This window comes from Camelus ferus, chromosome 5 (genome assembly GCF_009834535.1).
Source record: "Camelus ferus isolate YT-003-E chromosome 5, BCGSAC_Cfer_1.0, whole genome shotgun sequence".
Taxonomy (NCBI): Eukaryota; Metazoa; Chordata; class Mammalia; order Artiodactyla; family Camelidae; genus Camelus; species Camelus ferus.
The window spans coordinates 57,368,159-57,393,711 of NC_045700.1; the positions used below are offsets into that span (position 1 = coordinate 57,368,159).

General features: G+C 33.0%; 1 protein-coding gene across 2 annotated transcripts in view; it reads right to left on the bottom strand.

Annotated features, from left to right (window-relative positions):
• Positions 1-25,553, bottom strand: part of CALCRL (calcitonin receptor like receptor) — a 94,683-nt gene that overhangs the window by 7,391 nt on the left and 61,739 nt on the right. For both annotated transcript variants that reach the window (XM_006189238.3, XM_014563039.2), the window contains 7 exons: positions 24,999-25,090; positions 11,190-11,316; positions 8,305-8,458; positions 6,898-6,958; positions 6,746-6,812; positions 1,343-1,561; positions 1,148-1,189 (listed from right to left, as the gene is read on the bottom strand). In XM_006189238.3, coding sequence (XP_006189300.1) covers positions 1,148-1,189; positions 1,343-1,561; positions 6,746-6,812; positions 6,898-6,958; positions 8,305-8,458; positions 11,190-11,316; positions 24,999-25,090 — 762 coding nt within the window. The remainder of the gene's footprint in view (positions 1-1,147; positions 1,190-1,342; positions 1,562-6,745; positions 6,813-6,897; positions 6,959-8,304; positions 8,459-11,189; positions 11,317-24,998; positions 25,091-25,553) is intronic.

Consider the following 25,553-nt stretch of genomic DNA (forward strand, 5'->3'; position numbering starts at 1 on the left):
CTGTACTTCTCACTGAGTTCAGAAAAAGTCACCCTTGTCCTCTACTCAGCAGAAGAATCATGGAAACAACACCTAAAGATAGAGAATATAGTCTGCTATGCTTGGTAGTTCTACATCTCGTAAAAATAAGTATATAAAGTAAATACCTATATTTTAAAGTTGATTAAAAATCAAATACGAAATTTTATTCTATGCCAACAGAAAGAAGTAAAATATTACATAAACAAGGGAAAGCAATATTTTATAGTTTTTCATGGCATGTACATGATTTCTAACATTGATTAGTTTTATAGGAATAGTTCTTATAATAAAGTTACACCCACTGGTTTCATGTATGGACCATCTGAAGCTTTGTGATAAGCTTCACAGATACCAAGTGTTTAAGTCTCACTCAGTTGCTGTCTGAATTTCTAAATTTTGTTGAATTTTGCCAAAATCCTCCAACAGATTAAAAATTTATCAAGTGGATTAAAAACATACAAAGAACTAAAACCTCTGAGCTATAGCACTATTCACATGCATAAGAAATAGGGTACAAATTTCTAAAATGCCATAGACTTTCCAGTTAGGAAAGCCTTGGATAAAAATCTTCAAATATCCAAGAAAATGTTTCTATATTATGAATTAGAGCAATCTATTGTTTCCTAACCCATCGCAGCTCCTTCCTTCATAACTGAGAGTTTAAATTTTTTAAAACCCTCTTTTATTCACTGTAAAACTGTTTCCAAAGACCACGTTGGAAGATAGGCAAAAAGAGAGAATGGGGAAAATGAAACAAAACAATTCTATTTCTTATTAGAGTGTAAGTTCTAGGAGGATAAGGAATGCCTAACATTGAACCTAGGACAAAGTCCAAACTTGGGAGGAGTAGTTCAAAAGGTAGGTTGAAAGACTATATGAATAAAAGCTATTGATGGAATATTTTAAAGTGAGTCTGAATTTGCCCTAGCCTTGAGCTCCATTATGACCTGAGATTTTGGGAAGGAGAGTTGCATCTAGAAAAAGAAATTCTATGGTTCTTTTCCTTGATACAAATGGAATTTGAAATAGTTGTTCCTAGGGCACATATAATTCTGTCTCCTTTTTTTAAAAGAAAAAATGTATTGCAAATATAAAATGATAAAAGGAATAAAACCAATCACCATACCTCTCCATTAAAGAAGCAGAAAATTGTAGATACCAAAAGACCCTGTAAAAGAAAAACAGAATTATGTGATTCCAAATGGAAAAGATACATTATTTGTAACCAACTTACTGCATATTAGTAAAAACTAAAACCAAAGCTGTATGTAAATTTAAACCAAATTTCACAGGGTGCCTTCCTGATGCAAGAATACCATACCTGATAGTGCATAAGGATGCTCATGATGTAATCATATACCTCCTCTGCAATCCTTCCTTCAGGTCTCCATGGAAGCAGCACAAATTCAATGCCGAGTAATGGCACCAGGATAAGCGTAGCTCTCACAGCTTTCATGTAGAGATTGGATTCTGCTTGGTGAGTAACTTTTAACTTAGTGATAAGAACACGTACAATATTTAATAGGAAAAAAAGATTCACCTAAAAGAAAAGAAAATGACATATGGAAATTATTTCATATTTCATATTAAAAATCATTATTGAAGGATCTTTATTTTTATAAACCTAATAATATTTTCAGCGTATAAGACTATTTTCTAGTGAAGAGAATATTTGTCTAAATATTAATTTGTATTTTTGCTATTGAATTTTTTCTTTTTTTTTCTAGTTTTACTGAAATATAATCAACACTATATAAGTTTAAGTTGTACAGCATAATGATTTATCTTACATATATTATAAAATGATTACCACAATAAATTTAGCTAACATCAATTCATCTCATATAGATACCAAAAAAAGTATATATATATTTTTTCTTATGATGAGAACTCTTAGCATTTACTCTCAGCAACTCTCATATATATTATACAAAAGTGTTAACTATAACCATCAAGTTGTACATTACATCCCTGGTACTTATTAAACATGGAAGTTTGTGCCTACTTATTAAACATGGAAGTTTGTGCCTTTTGACCGCCTTCATCCAATCCCTTCTCCCCCAACCCCTGCCTCTGGTAACCACAAATCTGATCTCTTTTTCTAAGCATTTGTTTGTTTATCTGTTTAAATTCCACAAATAAGTGAGATCAATACAGTATTTGTCTTTCTCTATCTAACTTACTTCATAAGTAGGTACATTAGCATAATACCCTCAAGGTCCATCCATGTTGTCTCAACAGGCAGGATTTCCTTATTTTTTATGGCTAAATACTATTCCTGTGTGTGTGTGTGTGTGTGTGTTTGTGTGTGTTTGTGTATCACAACTTCTCAGGTTGGTACCATGTCTTAGCTATTATGAATAATTATGCTATGAACATGGGGTGCAGATATCTCTTTGATACAGTGTTTTTTTTTCTCCAGATATTGGAATTGGGATTTATTAATTTTAAAAATACATCAATTTTAATGGACTTAGGTTTTAGAAAAATAAAATTATGATGGAACTGTTGTGGAACACATTCATTTGAGGAATATATGATTGTTTTGCTTAGCTCATTTTCTTGTGCAATTTTTAAAAATTTTGCTATGATTAAACTAAAGTGTTTGAATATTTTCAGCTCAAAGGAAATAATTGTTTATAAAAATGCTAATTTTTAAAGTGTCTCCTCTGTATTAGTGTCCATACTAGATACTTTTCAAATATGTAGTATACCATAATAACCATTTTCCTCTTCTTGGTTTATTCTTCCTGTTTTTTTTTTTTCTTGGTAGCAATAATCCTCACAACTCCTCATGGTAATACTATAATCCTCTATCCTTATGACGAGGTTGAATCACACACTTGAACCATTTGATATTTAACCTAGATCATCCCAGAGATTAAAAAAAAAAAAATATGGGCACCTAACAGAGCCTTTGGTTAATTACTTTCTGTAATTATAAATTTACCATTTGTTAACAACACTTCCGAAGAGAAAGCATTGTCTTTGAAAGGGAGACATAAAACTTCAAAAATACAGCGGAGATAACTAAGTTACTCAGGAAATGAACAGAGTTCTGCTCAAATCATTTTTTTCCCTCTCTCTCCCTGAATATTACTTTCTCTTTCTTATCTTCCTCCAAGTCAATATCTTTTACTTTTGTCTGTTTCTCTAGGCTCCTTCCTTATGCTTTTCATAGAATTATGAACATTAACTCCAGAAAGGCCCTTTAGGGCTCTTATGCTACTATGCTATTCTCTTTCCTTTCTTCTCGCCATGACATCTAGCCTCTGTGCTTTGTTTAATGATTTAAAATTTTCAAACTGCAAATTTATATCCACATACTTTACTTAATTGGAAAAATAATGGTAGCATCTCATTTAATATAGAAAGCAATGAACAAATAATCTACATTTGTGGATTTAAGGCAGGTGTTATAAAAATAACTGGGCCTAAAAATACTCCACTACTATTCTTTTAGAGAATTCAGTGGAACATATGCTTCAAAAATACACAGCTAACTCTAATCCTGATGGAAACACATCTATGAAAAGTAACATGGTTACAGACACAGGAATGTCTCTGCTAAAGACAAAAGCAGAATAAGCCATTTCAACAGGTGTAGAATTGAAATACGATGAATCAACACATCAGCTGTTACTCCACCCACCCTGCTCTATCCCCTTCCTAAACGTTCATTGCTGTTTTAATAGTTTTTACTAAATGGAAATTACTACAGCCCATAGAAGAAAATATAACAATGCCCTTTTATCTGCTTATAAATTTAGAATACAGAATATTTTATAATCCTAATATGTAAAAATGATAAATTATAAAAATCAGTATAGATGTTACCGTTTAGATGCCCATTATATGAAACTTTCTAAATGCAAAGTGTTTCTCCAAGATGGCAAGTCTGATTTATACTGTGAAACCAGAAACTATAAAATCATCCTACTTTATTTTCTTCCATTTATTTTACTTCCATTTGTTTTAAGCATAAATAGAACAAGAACTGTGAATTTCAGATGAACTACATCTGAATTTCATCTATCTTAAAGCTAGGTAAGGAGAAGAGAGGAAGTTTGTTTTTACTCCAACACCCATAAAGCTCACACAGCTGTACAACGGGACATTTTCACATCGTGATACCATCCTGGGGTCAAGACAGGAAGCTGTGTGAATCAGCACAGTGGCGGTAGGATTCCTGGAAGCCACTCTCATGCTAGATCAGCCAGCAATCACTTAACCATGAAATGACCTAAACATCTCTCACTAAGCACAAGTTAAATGCATCCCCTCTCGACTTCCTCTTAGCAGGATCTCAAAAATACTGTAGCCACACCAGTGCCACCCTGCTCAAGGGGAAATGTGACAGAGGAAGTCTGGGTGGAAAGAAACTGATTGCGGTTGAAATATTTTATTTATAAAAATTGCACAAAAACATTGACCATATAAACACTTGCTAGAGCCTCTTCCAAGACCTTGAAATTGGTCAGGACCAGTGAAAAGCCCTAACTTAAACAAGGCCAGAACATTTTATCCTGGCAGAAAATTAGGCTCCAAATCTTTTTTTTTTCAGGATAAGAAAAGTGGAAAAATCTTTATGTAAAGAATGTGGATTTTCACTTCCTTTTTTACTGAGCAGCTAGATGGGCGATATTCCTATGTGACGTTTTATCCTAGCTGCATTATCTCCACTTCCCTCCCAGAGCTGGTGTGGACAGGCTCTTCTAAGGATTTAGTTAATTGCTGTTACATTTTTCATTTAGTAGGTACTTCTACTTATTTCCTGAACCTCTCTGATTAAGGAGTTTGGATCACATATTCCTCTCTAGAGTCAGATCTCTTATAAGAAAACTTTGCCTTATATTTGTTCTGTAAGTTCCTGGGTGGCCCCCAAAAGAATCTCAAGTTCTTTGCACTTTCCTCAAAACAGAATCATGGTATCATGTGGACAATACAAGTGAAGATACTTTTAAAAAGCATTTTTTTGAGAATTGATTATATTCTAGGCACTGTGTTAATTGCTTAACAGGACATCTCATTTAAACTTTACAACTCCCTGTGAGGTATTTATTCTTATTATTCCATATCATAGATGAGAAAACAAAGGCACAGAGAGGTTGAAAACAAAACAAAGCAGAACTTGCCCTGAGATACACAACCAGCAGTGGTAGAGCTAGGCTTTAATGCTGGCTCTTTCCAAGAATACAAAGCTAGGATGTCTCAGGATACAGCTTAAATAGTGCAGTACATGTGTACCCAGTATGTGCAGGGTGCAAGGGAAAGGAATGCTTCTGCTTCCAAAATTTTCACTACAGTCTATGTTAAGGTATAATAATATTTTCATAAGAGATATAATAAATTCCATGTATTGATTTTTGAACTGGCTGTCTTGTGTGGCCAGGCACAAATCAGAAACTTGACATTTGCTACAGGCTTTACACATGCCAGCTAACTACTTTTAATGTATTGACTCATTTAATTTATCATTAAAAATTAAAATCTCTGCTACTGCATTCTCTATTTTGCAAACAAGGGACCTGAGGCACAAAGCGATTAGTTTAATTGCATAAGGTCACACAACACACAACGCACAACACAATAGGTAGAAGATTTCAAACCCAGGCGGTCAGCTTCCAGAATTTACTCTCTTAATTATGACACACTTTGAGAATACCGTAACAATGATACACTTGAGAATGGCTTGAACAGTGTTCTAACATAACCATATACTAAAATGCATTACTATATATAATATTTACTAAATATAGTAAAATAATAGAATATTTCTCTAAAAATATCTGAAGACAAGAGTTAGGAAGCTTTAAATCTTGGCTGAGAATCATACCACCTTCATCCTTTTATATATAATTAAATACCAGCTGTAATTACAGCCTTAGAGACTAATTGCATTCTGGTCTCTAATGCTCTATGAGAGAAAACATGTTAATTGAGATTAATTTATTTCCCCATTGAAACAATGTAATAAAAGCACTGAATGTGACTTCTGTTTCCCTGCAACCACACTTAAAAATGTCCAGTTGGTGCACTTGTATTAAACACTGATGATTATAATAATAAAATAACTGTTTAAGCAATACTCTCTTTTTCCAAATTAAAGTTGTTTCTTTATTGGAATATTACTCTTATTACCATCACAGGTACATAGGTTTTCCTGTTTGCCATCCCCACTCACTAAATCCATCCTCTGCCCTTCTCTGCTCTGCTCTGTGCCCTGAGAGTCTCTGAGGCAGCTCCGAGGACTGCATCATCAGCCAGGCTCTCCCACCCTTGCACATTTGCTACATTTGGCCAACAGGAGGAACCAAGAGATCAGGGCATTGGGAGAAAGAGAAGTTTACAAATTTCTCCTTTTTCCCTGTCTGGTTGTGGTTTTGGCAATAGTGTGTTCTTCTACCCAAGGCCAGACCCCTGTTGGGCCACCTGTCCTAGCACTCACCCAACTCCAGGAACACTATTCTGGCCCATCTTCAGGTCCAGCCTTGATAACAGCTTCCTGCTGTTAGTCCCTGGTGCCTCACCATTCCTTATGAATTAGTTCCTTTACTCTTCCTGCCAACACCTAAATATAACACCTTCATTAAACCCTCTTCAGTCAAACACTGTAGGCACATAATCTATGTCCACTGAGATCCTAAAGGATACCATAGGTCAGATGTTTCAGGAAATAAAGTTGAAATATGAACAATAAGGAAAAAAGGAGCATTTTAATTACCAGTAAAGCAGCACAGATTGGGCCATGGATAATGTAGAGTAGTTGGGTGTCAGAACTGATCCAGCAGCTGGGGGGAGAAAAGCAGAGAAATTACGTTGAAGATTTTCATTGTACTTGGCTCCAATAGAAATCAAAAAGAGAGTTTATCTTACTTGTCATTGTAATATAAGCTTCTGGCAACAGCATGTATACAAGCAGGAATCAGTGGGAATCCTGTAGGTAGCAAACAAAGAAAATAAATAGACAACTGTCTCCACAGATGGAATTCCTAATGTATCATGAAATATGAAACTCAGAGACACTCTCAGAACAAAAATAACTGTCACCATATGCCTTTTGAGTAAATATTATCTGTTCAGTCAAACAGTAAATGTGGTAAACTATTAGGTATTTATATTTTCAGGGTTGTGTGTATATGTGTGTGGACATATTCTAATATGAGTTATTCTGAATCAGTGGACTCCAGAGCCTGCATTTGTAAATGTGCTGCCTATACTCAAAGGCTTAAGAGAAATTCAGCATCCACATATTTTCTATAAGATAGAACTGGGCCACTATTTGGTAGATTATCAGATGTGAAAAGAAGTTGAGACTGATTATGTGAAGAAGAAGAGAAGGAAGAGGGAGACAGTTAATATGTCAGAAATTTTGCATGTTTTTAGCATTCTAAATCAGACTTTTGAAACATAAAATTAAGTTATGTCTTACAGAGATAACCTGAATATACTAGTAGCCTCAATATATACATAAATTTAATCGAGCAAAAATTGTACTCACTTGCCAAATACGTATCTGACATTATTATCAATAATATCAAATAACCGGAAAAATATTTCAATAAAAAATAAAGAAAAATAAAGATGGTATGTGTGTGTACACATTTCTATATATCTACATCTATTATCTGACTGGATAGATAGGTAGATGGATGGATAGATAGCTACAGATATATAATTTCAGTTATGTTTCTGGAAACTAGTCCTAATGAATTCATTTTCAGCATTGTATGTTTTGCATTTTCTGGTTATTTTTAAAAATATACTAGAAGTGTATCATTGTTTGCTTTGTGAATAATATGCTAGGAGATTGTGTGAAAAAAGATTTTTTTTTTGGCTGCCTTTATCCAATTACTGAGCCCTCTACTCTTAAAATAAAAACAGTATATTTTTAAAACAAGCATTTTTAGAATGGAACTTCAAAGCTGGTGAATCTCAATGCCCTCAGTTTGCAGATTAGGAAAAAGAAGTTTCAGAATAGTGCAAGACTAGACCCCTGATTTATGATTCTAATTCTGTTGTTTTAGTCACTGTGTCTTTGGCCAAGATACACACTGGAATATTAAATAGAAAAAAACTATTGTTAATTGACCTGTGACTACTGAAAACAATGAGTCAGTGGGACTTTGTTTAAATATTTCAACTTACAGCAGTGAGCAAAGTCAAATTACCTGATATTGATTAAAAATGACCAATAACAAGTATATTTTATTACAAAGGAACTCTGCATCCTTCAAGTCTTCCTTAAAAGGCGAGTCCGTAGGTATGTGTAATGGCACTTACCCCAGCCAAGAAAATAATACCAGTTCAAGTGCTGCTTCTCTGCAAACACAGCCACCACGATAAGCGTGTGCAGGTAAATGCCTTCGCAGAGCATCCAAAAGTAGTTACAGCCAATCAGGTAGAGATGAATGAACTGGAACACTTTACAACTAACCTGTGAGGAAAAAGGGAAGCAATCAATATTTAGTTGTTCATGAGTACCCAGGTGAAACAGCAGTCTAGTTCAGCTTGGTTATACAGAAATACAGGATTTTCTCTCTTCCACACAAAATCTCACACACGAATGATTCAGATTTGTAAAAACCAGTCTTCATCCTCATCTAACAGTGTCTCTAAAGTGTGTAGCCACTGACTCCAGAGATTTATAATGATACACCTTCCATGAAATGTGCAAATTCTAAATTTACTACATTTAGTTCATGTGTATTCTCCTAATATTTCTAATATTTCCTAATATATGTTTTAGGTATTATGTAATTTACAAGTATAAAAGTTTCACACATGAATGACTGTATCTGTTTTAATTATGTCATCATTAACTCCATGATTGTTACATTCTGTTGGAAAAAATCTTAATAATCATCCTGACAATTTTAAAAGCAATTCGTGAAAAGTGCCAATACTTGGGAAATCTGAATATCGTGTGCTACTAGTGCAGATACTTACTAAACAATAATCTAATGAGTCCATACTTTATCTTATTCAAATATGAGGTTTGAGGGTTTCATGTAGCTAAAAGGAAGAAAAGTTATGGTTTTCCTTCCTCATTCCTTGAGGTCTCCACATTCTGTTTTCTACTCTTAAAGGGATAGGAAGAGGGAGGTTTAAGTACAAGGTAAACAAAACAAAGGAGTAAGAGATATAGTTTACTCCCTTAAAAAGGGGAATAAATTTAAAGCTCTCCCAGAAATACATGGCCAATTACTCCCATCAGCTCCAATTTCCAGTCTACAACTCAAATATTTAGTGGAAATTATTACTGTTTTTAAAAGAAACTTTTTTTTCACTAAAAAGAAAACTAAAATTGAATGCACTAGCAAATGAATATTGGATTATCATAGAAAAGTAGTAATAGCATTTGCATATACGTTAGCCTAAAATATTTTACCACGTATTGTTTTATTTAATTCTTAAAATAATTCTGTAAGGCATGATTTATCACTAGTTGCATATTTTATAGTTAAAATCTGTGTACTGGAGAAGTTAGATCATTTGCTAACATTCATACAACATCAATCACAGTTACACCCTGAACACAAGTCCTGTAATTCCAATTTTGTGTTCACGACTATACATAATGCCTTTTGACTGAGAATATTTATAAAACCTATTCTTTCATTAAATACGTCTGCCAAATGCATGATGTTAAATTTTAAATATTGTACCTTGAGGTCAAACACATTATATTAAAAAATCCTCTCAAAAATAAAAATGAGTTATCTAATTATGTTATATAGAAATGATAAGCTTCAGCTTCAAGATTTTATCTGTATACTTTTTAGACATGCATATCTAATTAGACTTCTCACTCTTGACTTCATTTAAAAATTAACCTATAAACTATTATGGTAAAAAAGAACTTAAAACATGCTTTAGAGAAATATTTTTATGAAGGGCATGGTGATGTAAACAGACAATAAATTTTCTAAGAATGTATTAAAAATAACTATAATACATTTTGTAACATGTGTGTTAAACAGAATATCCTTGCATATAAATGTAAGATTTAGAATCTCTTTCTCTGCAGCCTCATGACAAAACTCCAAATCTCCTTGCTCTAGAAAAATGCACACTAAAATGGCCGGATATTCACCAGTTTTTTATATTACTAATTATACCCCAGTGTTTCCTCACCCGGTGACTTTAGAGTGGAACATATACAAGATAAAGCAGTCCGGATACATATGTGCAAACAATGCAGGGAATTTTAGGATTTTGGAAATTACCCTAAAAACACACATAAAACACATATGAGAGTATTGTTTATTGACCCATTGAGTGAGAATTCCTTCCTTTCCCTGATTCCTGAAATCTTTAAAAAACCACTTTATATATACACATATACACACCCCTCCACAAATCCATACCCAAAACTGTAGTATAAATACTACAAACATTATGAAAGCATATGATTTTAAGAACTTGAATATTTACTATTTATGCAGATATTTTAATTTAAATATAGCTATATATGCATATAATGTGCATAAAATATATACATATGTATAAGTAAATTTCAGGTTATGTTATTAAAATATAGCTTTTATGTTATGATAGTCTCTGTCCTTACTTTTGTGTATCTCTTTGACATTTATTCTAAAAACTAGGCTTCCAAAGGGATTGTATGGGAACAATTTATAAATGTTTGCTGAGATAATGAGAATGTGGTAGAGCCTTTTAAAAATTTTATGTTGATAAAGTTTAAACATTATATAGGTATAATTCATTTTCCCCCTGGTTTTTATTAAAGTCTCTTTAAAGTCAGCCTAATAGCAAATATATAATTTAATTTAAAATTTCCATTTTCATGTGCTGTCTTTTTCTAGCTTTGATTTTTTCATTCTATTGAGTAAATGTTATGTCCCATCAGCAGCAAGATTCTAACCATAAAATGAGGTGAAGATATATGTAACATGCAGATAATTGAAACAAAGAAAGTATTCTTCTTTTTTCTATTCAATCTTTATAAATGGAGAATACTGAGATTTACCCTTCTAGATTGGAATATAGCTATATATACATACTCTATGTCATACCTTAAAATATACATATATTACTAAATAATATACATACATATATCAAGACCCCCCCCCCCCCCTCGGTACTTCTCCTGTTTCTTCCCCACTAACCCCTTGAACCTAAGGGCACAATCTCGTTTTACTTACAGGATTTGTAGCCACTAAGGCCTGGTTGTTGGCCACTGCAGTGAAATGAATGATTGTTACAATAGAGTTACAAACGAAAGAGAAGAACAGATTTTTGTGCAAGGTAATCCTTTGGCAACTTAAGCTCCTAAAAGGCAAGAGAAACCAAAGTGTGTTGTCATCATAAAATGTTTCCACATTTTGATTAATAGTCATTCAAATAAGATACATTCACAATTCATAACAACTGCTCTAGTTTTGAAAGAATTCTTTTTTCTCAGGATTCATTCATGATACATTCTTAATTAGGGAAAACTTTTAATTCTTTAAAACACAGAGACACATGAGTTGCTTCAGTACAGGTAGACATATGTAGGGATAGGAAATTTATCTATACAGGGCCTCTACATAAATTTCTTCTGTTAATCTCTCAACATGATTAATATTCTAATTCATTCTGAAAATGTAGGTACTGTAGATTCAGTGAAGATAGATAACTGATCAAAAATCATGCAGCTAATTGACTTGAAAACTTTGGATTTGTCTGTCAGATTCTCACACAGATAATGCTCTTTTCACTACACCACACAGGCTGTTCTGTTTATATAGCCTGCTTATGGTCTTTTGTGGTGTTCTGTTTATACAATCTCTGTGTGGTAGTGGTGATTATGTAGACAAATCATGAGAAAGATAATACTGTATTTAGAAGAAATGAGTTGATAAAAATATAGATTTAGCCACCCATGAGGTTTGTTCAGCTTTACTGAATTTGCTTTACTTGGCCCAGCCATACACAAAATACAAGAAATTCTTATCTTTTACTGAACGTCCTCATGTATAAAACAAAATTAAAAACCTGGCTGAATGGAGTTCATATAGAAACAGATTTCAGGAGCAGGCGTCACTAAGGACAAGTAATGCCGCCCTGCAGACTGAATCCACATCTGCTCTACAAGACTGTATGTGACTGCCTCACCCATGATCAAAGACCATCTCCAGTATACCTCCCTCATGAAGCATTATTCGAAGACTTATTGTGGGTAAATTTTTAAAATAATAGAAAGGAATCCATTTGAAACTGAATACGTAATATCAAAACAAAACACATATGTAGGAAAACATAAGAAATCATTTCATTATAAAGACTTAAAAGTTCATTTAGGGTTTTATAAGATTATGCAATTAATCTGGTCAACCTAGATAATCCACCCTATATAACTCAAACCAATAATTTCTACTTTGGAAACTTTAAGGAGATTTTTAACTGAGTTTTATCACTACATCACCTTATTCTAAACAGACTATGTACCCAGGATATTATAGTTAGGCTGGGATGCCAAGGTATTCTGTATCTAAAAATGCAAAGTTTAGGCTACATTGTCTCTGTAATTACTTGCAGCTACAGGTCTGTGAGCCTATGTGTAGCTCTAGTATTTTAAAGTATCTGGAGGTAAATCTAATTCAATCAGTATTTATGGAGTTTCAATACATGCCTTTCACAAAAGTGAGTGCTGTCAGGGAAATGTCTTTGAAAGGCTTCATGAACAAGATGGCCCTTGGATCAATCACTGTGTGTGAGTCAGTCATACAGCAACAGTATGTGAGGTCCAGCTGGAGTCCATCAAAGTAGAAACAGCTGAGAGCTGCTGGTATTTTTATATTGGAGTCTTTAATTTGACTTGGCTTTGCAGTGCATGAGAGTAGTGAGCAGGAGGCAGGGATCAAGCTACAGAGTACAGATAATATTCTATACAGATGAAGAATTTTGATGTTTTCTGAACAAAGGAGAGGCATGAGTCCTGTTACTATTTAAGTGAAGTCAACACTGAGGTAAAGATGGGTCTATTTTTAATAAAATACCACAGTAGTAACATGAGTGCTTTGCATTAAGAGAACTAACGAATATGAGAAGTCTAGTAAAAAATAATTCTTTTCAAATCTATTATGATTACATATAATGTGTTGTTTATTTCTTGTAATTCATCACTCTTCTGTGTTGAAAATTATGAACATGTAAAATTTGTCCACATGGTATTATTTTTAATATGCCTGTATTCAGCTTACCCTGTGTCTTTGGAGTGCCAACTATTATTTAGGGAAAAACTGCTTACCCATGAAAATATAAAATACTCATGCACTTTTTTTAGTAACAGATTTAAATAACTCAGCTACCATCATGGGAAAAAAAGAAAATGTTTTCTTTAACTAGGCTTTTTGCCCTTTTCTGCTGAGCACACTTTTATCCAGGTCACACATATAAACAACAAAATTTCATAGTTTTCATATTATGACCAAAAGACTGGAAGAGTTTGCTTAAACAGCAAATCAGAAATATTTATAAAAAGTAAATTGGAATGAAGGAAAACAAACATTAAAGAAGGCCTTCAAAAAATAGCAATCCATCTTGGAAGAGTTGAAAGATAAGCACTGAGGAACGTGAAACAAACAGCGCTTATATAAATGTGGACATTTATAATATTCACATGTGAAAAGATTGAAAATAAGTAAAATAAAATTCTAACTGTAGTCAGTTGAAAACAATTTTAATTTTCCTTGTGTTCATTTAAACTTCCTTCTCTTCTCTATGATGGTCTGTTTCTGTTCCTCTCAGAATTCTTTGTTTTTTTTTTTCCTGAGGGCTCTGCTCCCACCTTAATCTGGCTTGAAAGTTAAAGACTTATAAATGAGCTGCAGGTATCTGTTCTCTTCTAAAGATGTGGTTATTGTGTGTACAGTCACACACACACACACACACACACACACACACACACACAAATGGTTTCTTATTCTCTTACTATGTGATGAAAGAATATACCACATTTCCCTCTTTTAGATCCATGCAATGCCATATTATGACAAAATTTTGAAATGATAGAATGAAATTCTTTTGTAAACGAAATATTGAATGTCAAAACCAAATACTTAAGAGGACACGTGAAATCATTTCAAGAGACACATGAAGCTTATTTTGAGTGTTCTAAAAAATTACCCAAATAATATGGCCAGTGTAGATAATCCACCCTATATAACTCAAACCAAATACTGCTTTGCAAACCCTGATATCCAGTCTAGCTGTACATGTTGGTGTAACATACTGGACCACTGCAAAATCATTTCAGTCTGTGTTATGTAAATGTGCCCTACTATCTACAGTATTAGCCTTTTGCTTTGGTTTCTTCTATTTCATCCTCTGGGTTCTGTGCAACTTAAATGCAGACAAATGCTATATGAGACATGTTTTCTATCAATGTCTAGTGGTAACAATGGCTCAGATTTTTCTAGTGGTATCTGCTGTATTCTTCTAAGCATATTCATTAATACATATAAGTACAATAGTACAAATAAAATCAACTTGAAAACGAAAACCAAAATATGTACTTGGGAAACACACTGGTTTGCTAAAGTGAAATACTAAAAATATTTGGGTATTTTTTTCAAATGTTGACCTGCAACCAATTTCACCTATTCTAAAAGTTTTTAATGTGCTTATATTACTCAAAATATTAAAATAATTGTTTTATAGGCTTGGAGAATGTTTTACAAAAATCTCTCTCTGTTTCTTTAAGTGTTACAATCTCTCTTTCTATCCTAGCATAACCACAGAATAGAAAATGTAGTTTGGGGGTCTGGATTGTTTCCATTTCATATTTTCTACATACAATTATTTTAGAACACTACTTCAACATGCAATTTTGACAAGCAGAGTTACAGAGGCAGTTGACATAAGAGTGTCAACAAAACCATTACACTCCATGTGTATTGCAAGTATGCCCTTCAATTCTCTTTAGGAACAGTTTGAAGCAGGTCGCATCAAGTCAGCACATGTTGTTCAGATGGGTTTTGAAACCTGACCTGAGAGTGAATCTGGACTGTGTCACCTACTGACAGTGTGACTTTCGACAAGTTATTTAAAAATTCTAGTCCTCAGTTTAGTTTCTTTACCTGTAATATAGGGATAACAACAGTACTTCGTAGGATTGGTGAAGATTAAATGAGATAAATCATGTCTAGTGCTTAGCATAATATCTAACCTAAGCTAAACACTCAATGTTAACTATTATTTTTAACATAGTGATCATATGGCTATTTTTAATCAAGTTCTCGGAAGGTTTTCTCTCACAAATAACAAAATAGCATTAAGATTCATGTGAGTAATATAAAACTACCCATGTTTTAAGTAATGCAATGACAAATTACATTGCATTGTCATTTTTTTGTTACAAAACACAAGAATTTAGCATTAGAAAGATAATTTCCATGTGATGAAAGGCAGTAGGTCAAGAAATCTAAATTATCTTCCCAAGGAATTTCATCCTTCCCAGAGTTGTCTCCCAATCACCACTTTCATTATCATGCTTGACCCCATGCTACTCCATATTTAAAGTTCTGCTACAGAACAATAAGACTTGAACAAAAGAACTTGCCTTTGTTTCCTATTTGGTTTTGACATGAGGTAGAAATTTCCAAACTACTTTCCCAGTACTACTCCAGAGAAAAACTAGTCATGCAAGGAGGAAATACAAGGAGTACAAGGAAGAATAGCCCACTCTATGAAGCTCTGTTTCCTTATGCTAGTTTATCTAATTTAATTTCCAAATGCTCAGCTCTTTTCCCAAGAAAACACTAACAACACTAACCATGTATCTGACAGGAAAGCCCATTCCAATGGGAATATTGCCAAAAACAACAGGCAGAAAGCAATAAATGTATCAAAAGAATAAGCAGACTGGTTATCTTTTGTCTACTGAGTACAGAACCTTGAGTTGATGGAATCACTTGGTTGTGGATGACAAAGTGACATCACCTCTATCAACAGCTCTCCTTTGGAGGCTGCTGGTGATCCATCTGGACAGATCAGAAACAGTACAAGAGTGTTTCAACCAAGGTGCTCAGTGAAGTCCTGCTAGAGGGGAAATGGTGGCTCTTCCTCCATCCTGCTCCCTCCTCCCCTGACCCTGCCTTTCAGGACTGCTCGTTTAACATCATGTGTCAGTACAAGCTGCACAAGGAACAGACATGCTCATTTTATGTGGCCAACTGGTTTTCCTCATGTGTGAGCAAGGGCTCTTCCTGGCCTCCTAAAGGGCAGAAAACTAAGAGAAGAAATAGTCTGGCTTTCTGAATGCCTACGATTCTTACAGTCTCCCACCCACCCACCCAAACAAACAAACAAAAACAAAACAAAGACCAAAAAATAACCCTTTCAGAGATAAAATTCATAAAAATAGCAGGCACCATAATAACAAGCCTTTATAATATCCCAGGCACAGAGATAAATACTTTACATTCATTATCTCATTTAACAGCCCCTTGAGGTATCATCAGCCTTTAATAAAATTAAGGTAAGCTGCTTCAGGTCACACTCTTATTAAGTGATCTGTTGAATTTGGATGTTTAAGTTTTTAAGAAAGTACTATGGCTTTTGTCTCTTTTCATACTCATTTAGTCACTTATAACCATTTGTTGATGTATAAATAATATATTGTGCACTCTCGATCCTGGGGAAACAGTTGTGAATAATGCAGAGCAGACCCTGATCTCAGGTTACCCATGGGACAGTGGAGGGTAAATAGACACATAAGTTGCATGATGTAATTCCAGATAGTGTTTCGTGCTTTTTAGAAATTAAAACAGGATTTGGAGATAGATAAAGACTGTGGCCAGAGTGAGAGGAATACTCAAGATAGAACTGAATGAAACAGAAGATTGGGGAAAAAAGCATTCCAAGCAGAGAAGCACCCTGTGTCAGTTTTTTGGGTTTTTTTTTTAAGTTAAAGCTTACAGTTTTTGAGGAGCAAGAAGGACAGACAATGTGAATAAAAAGCCAAAACTACACATTGTTTTTCTTCCATTCTAAAATGAAGAAAATTAAATTCAAAGAGCATAACTTATTAACTGACTTCTTGACTCTGCAGCTCATATTCTTGTGTTACATCTTAATGTTCCAACAGCGAATGTTAGCAGTGTGATATCCAGTCATCCGTGGTTTTTGTTTTTCCTGACTACTAAAAAGGTGCTACAGTTTGGAGGGTTTACTTTGACTTTCTTCTCATATATAGTCATATTAGTGGGTATGGTCTAGGGAAATAAACTATGTCTGCAACAGTGGAAAACCAGACTGCAAAACATATTATGACTTTGGGAAAAAAAATGTTATTTTATATATGTTCCTTATTTCAAATTACAAAATTTTAATCCATTCAAATGACTATATAGTTTTTACACCAAGCAACTGATCATTAGCATTCTTAAAATGATTAATCATTTTAGTCCCATGAAAATTCAGTTGTGCTTAAACAGTACTTATGTTTCAGCTTGCTCAAGCAAAATAGACGAAATACACTTATAAATAAGTTGCATATTTATCAAAAATAACAACAGAAGTATGTGATCCTTAGCATTTGGTTATAGTTTAAGTAATAGATATACTCTTTAAAATAAGTAAGCCCAAATTCTTTAATTCAGTAATTTACTTTATATTTCCATACTTGGGGCTCCTCTCCATAAACCAGTACAATTACGTTATAGAGGAACTGGTTTTTGTTAGAGTAAATCCATTACTTCTTGCACCAGTTTGTCCTTATTTAAATCTGATACTCTAATGTGGAAATGCAATGCTTTTACTATGTAATTACAGTGGACATATTTTAAAAGCTTTCCAGCCAAGACTAACATGACTGGATAGGAATGTTTTCAGCTCTCATCATGTTCAGCGTGAGAGGGAAGGATTTTTCAACACGTTGATTAAATTCACTAATTTGGAAAGAGACTTAAGTAGTATGATCTAATAAAACATTATATGAAAAGCTATAGTAAATTTAACAATATCCAGTGTTAAGTTGAAGGAAACCAGGGATGCATACAACAAACAGAACAGAGTATTTCTCAGAACTGTAGTGCGTAACAATCTTACAGTAAATAAAATGTACCACAAGAGTGGAGAAAGCAAGGACGATAGTGGCTGGGCACTGAGAGGTATGTGATTCAAGGACTGCTAGGTGACTTTCTGAACTAAGCCATTCTCAAACTTCTGACAGTGCAGATTTGCTAGGTTTTAAACAACTGATTTAAGTGATAGTTCTGATTTGCAAAAACAGGTACATCAGAGTATGATTTATAGAGGAAGACTCTCTATTCTTAGTTTCAATGTAGGACTTCTTCAAATAGGTAGCTTTGCTTAAAACCAATTTAAAGATTGAATCATGAATAGTTTTCAGGAGAAAAATTATAGCTTAAAGAAGAAAACCAGACATGCTATAATTCAAGAGATTTATGAAGAAACTGGAAGTGAGAGAAAACTTCACAATGTTGATTGAATATTTTCATATATGATCTAAAAAAAAGGTGAGAATTTGGGTCACTTCTACTGAAAAGCAGAAATATAAGCATTAAAGGATTATTTTACAAACTTGAGAAATCTCTGGCCTACTAACTGGATAGATTTTTTTTACTGAATTTTATTTAGAACTTTATCTGAATTACCTAGAATTGATATCATTGTCTACATAGTTGCAAATATACAACCTGGCTTTAAAATTACTTGGACTCTGTTTTAAATGTCAACAAAATTAAGATGGTTTAAAAAAAAAAAGAACCACTTTTTCCCCATGCGAGTTAGATTTCTACATGTGCAAGAAGATGGAACCCGTTGTCTGGGTTGAAAGTAAGAGCAAGATTTGCTATGCTCTCAGATTTTAAACAGTAATTAAAATATAATTTATAACTAATTCCAGTAAAGCTTATTTATTTTTTTATCTAAAGGGTTCTGCTTTGTTTTTCCAAGGATCATTATGAGTACGAGTCATTGCCTCTCAGGGCTTGGCAAATCCCAAAGTTCTGTCTCTCTCTCTCTTCCCCTCCCTTTCTGTTCCCTTTCTTTTTATCTCCTACTCTGACTCTTTCCTTTAATTGGCTCTAATATAAAACTGAAGTATATCTGGTAAATAGTGTTTCATGTTCTCTGGTTCTAATTTAAAGCATGGGTGAGTAGTAGAGTTTTCTTTTCTCTCTGTAAATAAAAAAATAACACAGTATCCTAAATCAACTTCTTGTGCGGTTCTTGGTATTTATCAGTGACCTTCAATTAACAATTGAAGGAAAAGTTACCTCTACCAAAGACTAAGCAAGAATGACTATAGTATGAGGAACTGGGTTCAGAAGCAGAAAGGGGATATTGATAGTTTTTTTGTTTTTGTTTTTTTTTATACACAATGATTTTATGTGAAACATCAGTCCCCCTAGGAATTGTTTCCAGGTTAGCTGGAAGAAAGCTAAAATTTCTGCTGCTCCTGATTATATGAGCATGCTTCACAATCATTCAGTTAAGGGTTTTCTGAGACGGCCCTGGTCTTCTTCTGATCCAGCTGCAGGGTATTCTATATTGTTTTACACAGATGCTTCTCCTGCTTGGAGTTGTTGAGTCCTGGTCTAAAGCCTCTCTTTGTTGTTGGAGACAGCAAATGCCAGGCAAACTCAAGGGACTGGTCCAAGTTCACAGATAAGTCATGGGAAAGTCAGTCCCAGAAATGTTTCCAACTCAGTTTATGTCTTCATTCCTTAAAAATATATTAAGTGCCTACTGTGTGCAAAGTTACGTGCTAAACCCTGGAATGTGTACAGAAACAAAGCAGAGATGTTTCCTGCTCTCATGGAGCTAACTCTGTGATATTATTTCCCTTCCTGTTTGAGTGGGTAGTTGTTTTTGGTAGATAGTGGCTTTTCCTGTTTTAGTACATAGTTCTGTGGAGTATATATTAAAAATGTCTTAAAATCAAAGACTACAAATTCTTTAATATGGATTCAAGTTCTGAGTAAGCTATATGGTACCTTATGAGCATAAAAAAGGTTTTATTATTTTTGACTAATTCACTTAACCACAAGTTTTTTCTAATATAATTATACTACTAATTTGGTTTATAAAATTTTTCATTCATTGTGTACTTATTTTTCTGCATGAACATTGTAACAATTTTTTTTATAAATATGGTACATGTAAAACTAGAAATTGTATTCTTTAATTTTGTTTTTAAAGAGCCCCCTGGTACAATATACCTATTATGGCTAAATATTTATATACAAATATTTTAATGGATTAATAAGAAAGATCAAGAGCAATAACTATGACAATAATAGACCATAGAATAATAATAGACAATATAATAGACAATAAAAGACATGTTTTCCTAAAGAAGACTTTCCACTTAATAATGCATTACAGATTATCTCAGCCCTAAGACTAAATCTATCATATAGATACTAATAGAATCTGGATTTTAAAGATGTGAAAATGATGATTAGAGAAATAAAAGAAGTCTCTCCATGTTATGCAGCAAGTATGTGACAAAGGTGGAATCTGAGACCAGACTTGCCTGTTTAGGGAATACCCGCTTCTACACAGAGGCCAAGAACCAAATTCCATGTATAGGCAAAATAATTTGCCTGTGTAACATGCCACAAATTTTTTAAAAAGCACAGAAATTTTAGCAATTAACATATATATTTATTTCATATAGTACTCAAATTTAAAAAAGAAAACTTGCTCTTTTTCTGAAGCAAAGAGACCCATTTATATGTGAAGCATGAGGACAATGTTTGGGGCAACATGAAATTTCTAGTCTCGCTTTTAAAAAGAGAAATGAGTCTTGTTATTGTATCTTTAAAAAAGTACTCAGCATGTATATACACAATTTCAGTTTTTTAAAAAGTATTTTTCTATGGAGGAAATAAATTAATTCTGCAGTTTTAAATTTTAACACTTTGATTAAGAATTAAAATCACTTGTGAGTATTGGTTGAATAGTGTTGGCTTTTTTAATATAATGTACATTAAATACAGGTATAAAAATACTGAATCAGATTTTCTTTCAATTCTTATTCGATAATAAATATAGTTTATCTATGTAGACTGCGTTCAGCCTTCAGAATACTTTCACAAATGTTAACTTTCTTGATACTGAAGTTGTGTATTTTGATTTAAAAAATTAATTCTTTCTTTGTAATCTTCTTTACTAAAATATAGACTTGGGCTTGGAACTAGCAAAATCATGAGGTCCAGCTATGAACCCAGTATAGAAATCTTCCATTTCAAAATTCCTCATAGGTTGACATCTAATATCCGAAAATCTTCTGGCTTAACATTTTTGGTACCTTGACTCCCTGATCAGCAGACATTATCTGCTTCAATTTTATCACTATCCTGATAAGTCAATTCTTGTGACATCCTCTTTTCCTCTTACAATTTCAGTCCACAGTGGACAGAGTAAATGACTGGTCTGATTAGAGATCTGGAACTGGGTACTTTGCACTTACTGTATACTCTGGCTTGCAGTACTGTTTTCACTTGGCAGTCCCACTACTGCCTCATTGTCCCACATCAAGCATTTGTTTAATTAAATCATGACTCTTTCATGAGGAAACTTTGCTAATTTTGCATTTGATTTCATGGAATTAGTTCAGGATTTTGTTTATATTCTTGAAATTCAAACTTGATTGGGGCCAAAGGGCTTGGAATTCTAGGACACCTTTTTTCTCTTTTTGACTACTGATTTTGGCATGCAATATAATTACTATACTTCACTTTGTTCCTTCAGAAATTTAGTGTGCTTGAATATTTTGGCTTATTACAATGCAAAATAAAAAGAGATCATTTAATCTGAAGGATCTCAGCTGTATCAGCTTTAAATCTGCAGACATGGTGGTCTCCTAAATGGTAATTAAAAATTTATTCCACATCCAGCACAAACTAATTGCAGTTTCAGAAACACTACATTAAAAAAAAGTCACAAAGATTTCACTGAGGAAATGATGCTAAAGTTTAGATCTGAAAGATGAATACATTTAACTGGACTAGAGAAGGCAGGAAGAGAATAGATATTCAATTATAGGATATGTTAATGATTTTGATTTTATATAAATTACAATAGGAAGCTTAAAATTTTTAAAGCAAAGTATGACAAAATCAGATCTATATTTGACATAAATGTTTGAAAATATCCTGGCTACAGTGTTTAAAATTGAATGAAGGTGGTGAGAGTGGACTTACTGAGGCTTAGTAAGACTCGGCTCGTGGGGGTGGCAAGAGAGATGAAATAAACTGGATAGATTGGAGAGCTGTTAGGAGGTTCTATCCACAGAGTTATAAGGAGAGAATGATAGGGAGGAAAGCTGAGAAGGTATCACAGATTGCTCCTAAACTTATGGCTAAGGCAAGTAGATTGCTGGTGGTGGTATTTGTAAAGATGGGTCACTCTGAGAGAAAAACTACTTTGGGTTAAGAAGTGGTAGATATTGTGAATTTGTTTTGAACATGTTGATTTTGAAATACTCCAAAGATGATGTATTTTAAGAGCCATAAAAAGATATACACTCTGTGACCAAGAAATCATGTCTCTGGGAATGTAGCCTAAACAAATAGTGCAAAATATGGGAAAAGTTAGGACTGAAAATGTCCATTGCAGTGTTTTTTATTAATAGGAAAAATTGGAAGCAATGCTAATATTCAAAAATAGAAGAATGATTTAGTAAACTTTTGTCAAGTTACTAAGTGGAATATTAATCAGCCAATTAAATGGTTGTTTTAACTTCTTAGTGACATGGAAAGAACTGTATAATGCTGTTATAAAAATAGTTAAAATAACTTGTACATTACAATAAAAACTCAGTAAAAACAAATGGATATGAAACAGAACTGGAAAAATACCTGAAATTACTCAATTGGATATTAGGATTATAGATGTATATATTTCTTTACTTAAAAAATAGTGATATGCTTAAATTATTTTCAATATTTAAAAAATATTGCAAATTTAAGTGCAATTCTTGTTTCTGGATTATGGTTTGTTTTAAATTAATGGTTGTATTCTTTTTACTGAAGCTAGAAATACTTAAAACATAACTTTTTTCCCCAAGGGTAGAGGCTGATCTACTTCATACTTAGTCGTGGTTGTAAAACTCTTAATGTGAAAAAGAAGAATCTTAGCTAATATTAGTTACATTTAAATTGATTCTTTCTGTGTTTGTATGTGTGGTAATACGTAATTTTCATGAACTGAAAACCTGAGTTCTAGAATATTGCATAGGTTTAAGGAAATTACTTGCATCATTTAGTTCCAAGATGCAAGAGGTAATTTTTTCAAATTTAGATACCTTTCATTTTTAAATTGTTAAGATTTTGTTTACAATGTCGTGTCAATTTCTGGTGTAGAGCATAATGTCTGTCATACATACACATACATATATTCATTTTCATATTTTTGGAAAAAAGAACTTTATCTTAAGCTTATACTGAGATTTTGAAATTTTAATTTCATTTTGTGTTTTTAAATTCATTAAATTGAATATTAACTAAGTTTTATTGCCATATTTTACCAGTAAGTTTGTTAGCATTGGTAACATTATTTTACTTTGTCAATTAGCATAAATAATATATCACTGTAGCCCTGTGGACTTTATTTAAAAATTGTCACTTTGGAAAATGGTTTATTTTCCATATTTTAGAAAAGATATTTTTAATCTATTTGAAAGTCATAATGAAATTTTTCCTACTCCAAAGATAGTATTCACTTCAAAAATCTTACAAAAGCTAAGAAAGAATGTGTGCAAGGGTAAAGACATGAAGTTTTAATAAACTGCATATAAGCAACTGATATTACATAACTAATTATAAAGGCAGTGACTGAGAACTAACAACTTGATTTGAGCAAGAACATTTTGGAAATTCGTTGCAAAATATAATATAGTAAATTTAATTCTTTAAGAAATGATTTCCATATTTTAGTATAAAAATTATTTTCAATGTATTTTGATACACTTTTTTACAAAATGCAATCTGTAGATTTCCATGATTTTGAACCCATGAGACATAATGTTGGTTGGTTCATATATTATATGATGTACTTTGAATACCTGATGGACTATGGACTAAAAGCTAGTATTCCAGTTACATATCAACCTAACATCCAGCTGTCTAATAATTTCTAGATTTGGATATTTTGATGTGCTACTACTTTAGCTGGTTCTGAAACTGCTAGTGTTACAAGATGGTTGCTGAAGAAGGGGAAAGAGGGAAAGGGGGGAGGGGGAAGAGGATGGGGGAGGAGCAGCAAGAAGGAGCAGGGGAGGAAAAGGAGGGAAATAAGAAGAGGAGGCAGAAGAGGAAGAGGACGGCAATGGCAGTGGTGATGAACACATAATAAAATACTGTGACTTGCTCTTTACGCTGCATTGTCGGTACTGGGGGGCGATCAAAATTATGAAAATCATGTTAATGCATAAAATAATGTATGCATGTTTTAGAATTTACCTTCCTATCAATTAAAAAAAATCACTGTCAATTGGTTGAATCAAGACATTGAAATTGACTCTCCCTCCCCAAACCAGGAAAAATAATCTATCATAATATATTGAAATTATTATTTTTAACAGTATATATTACATGCCATGTCTATAATTTACACAAAATACCAGTTTCTATAATGTACCTTGTATCCTGATACCAAAATTGACCAAGAAGCTAAAAATTTAATTAGGGAGGCCTATAATGTTTGGCAGTTTCCAGAGCAAATACAGATAGATTTACATACTGGTTTTGGCTCCCTTCTTAATACATGACTTCATTCTTATAGGTGAACTAATTTTGTAAAATTGGCTTCAGATGTTTCATCAGTCTCCTTTCTCTATATTTTATAAAGTCAAGATAAAGTCAACATAATTTATTTCAAACATTGTAAATCATCTACTTTTCATATATTTTATCAGCATGACATAAACATGCATATGACACTGCATTCACCAAAGACAATTAAATTGAAAAAAATATTTTACATGTACTTACTTGAAATAAAAGAATATACCAAGTGAGATAAGGAGTGATGCAATAGATAATCCATGTCCAATTATAGTCAGGTAAAACAAATTCAATGCCGTCTGTAATTTACATAAACAAAAAAATTAAGGTACATGTCAGTACAATAATTCTATGTGTATAAGCTCAAAATCAATGAAATAAATTATATTTTTAAAAACATGTGATGGTAGCCTTACCATTTAGCTGGCAAATCAATAAATATTTAAATACAACTAGAATGTAAAATATCTGTGCAAATTTATTAAGTGATTTATGAATTGTCTGCTATTTTTATTTAAAAATTAGAAGTTAATTAAATAAATGAAGGATTAATTTTCTTGATCTAGGTTGGTGTAATATATAAAACCAGCATTTTAAATTTTGAAGTGTATTGACAATTTTCACTCTATCACTTTGTACACCGTAAATAAAATGCTATTTAATGATTTTTGTTTGTTTAGATTTAAATGCCAGATAAGGCTTACTTTCCCAACTGGCTTTTTTTTTCCTTTGACCAATTTGAGGCTCTGAAATAAATCTCAA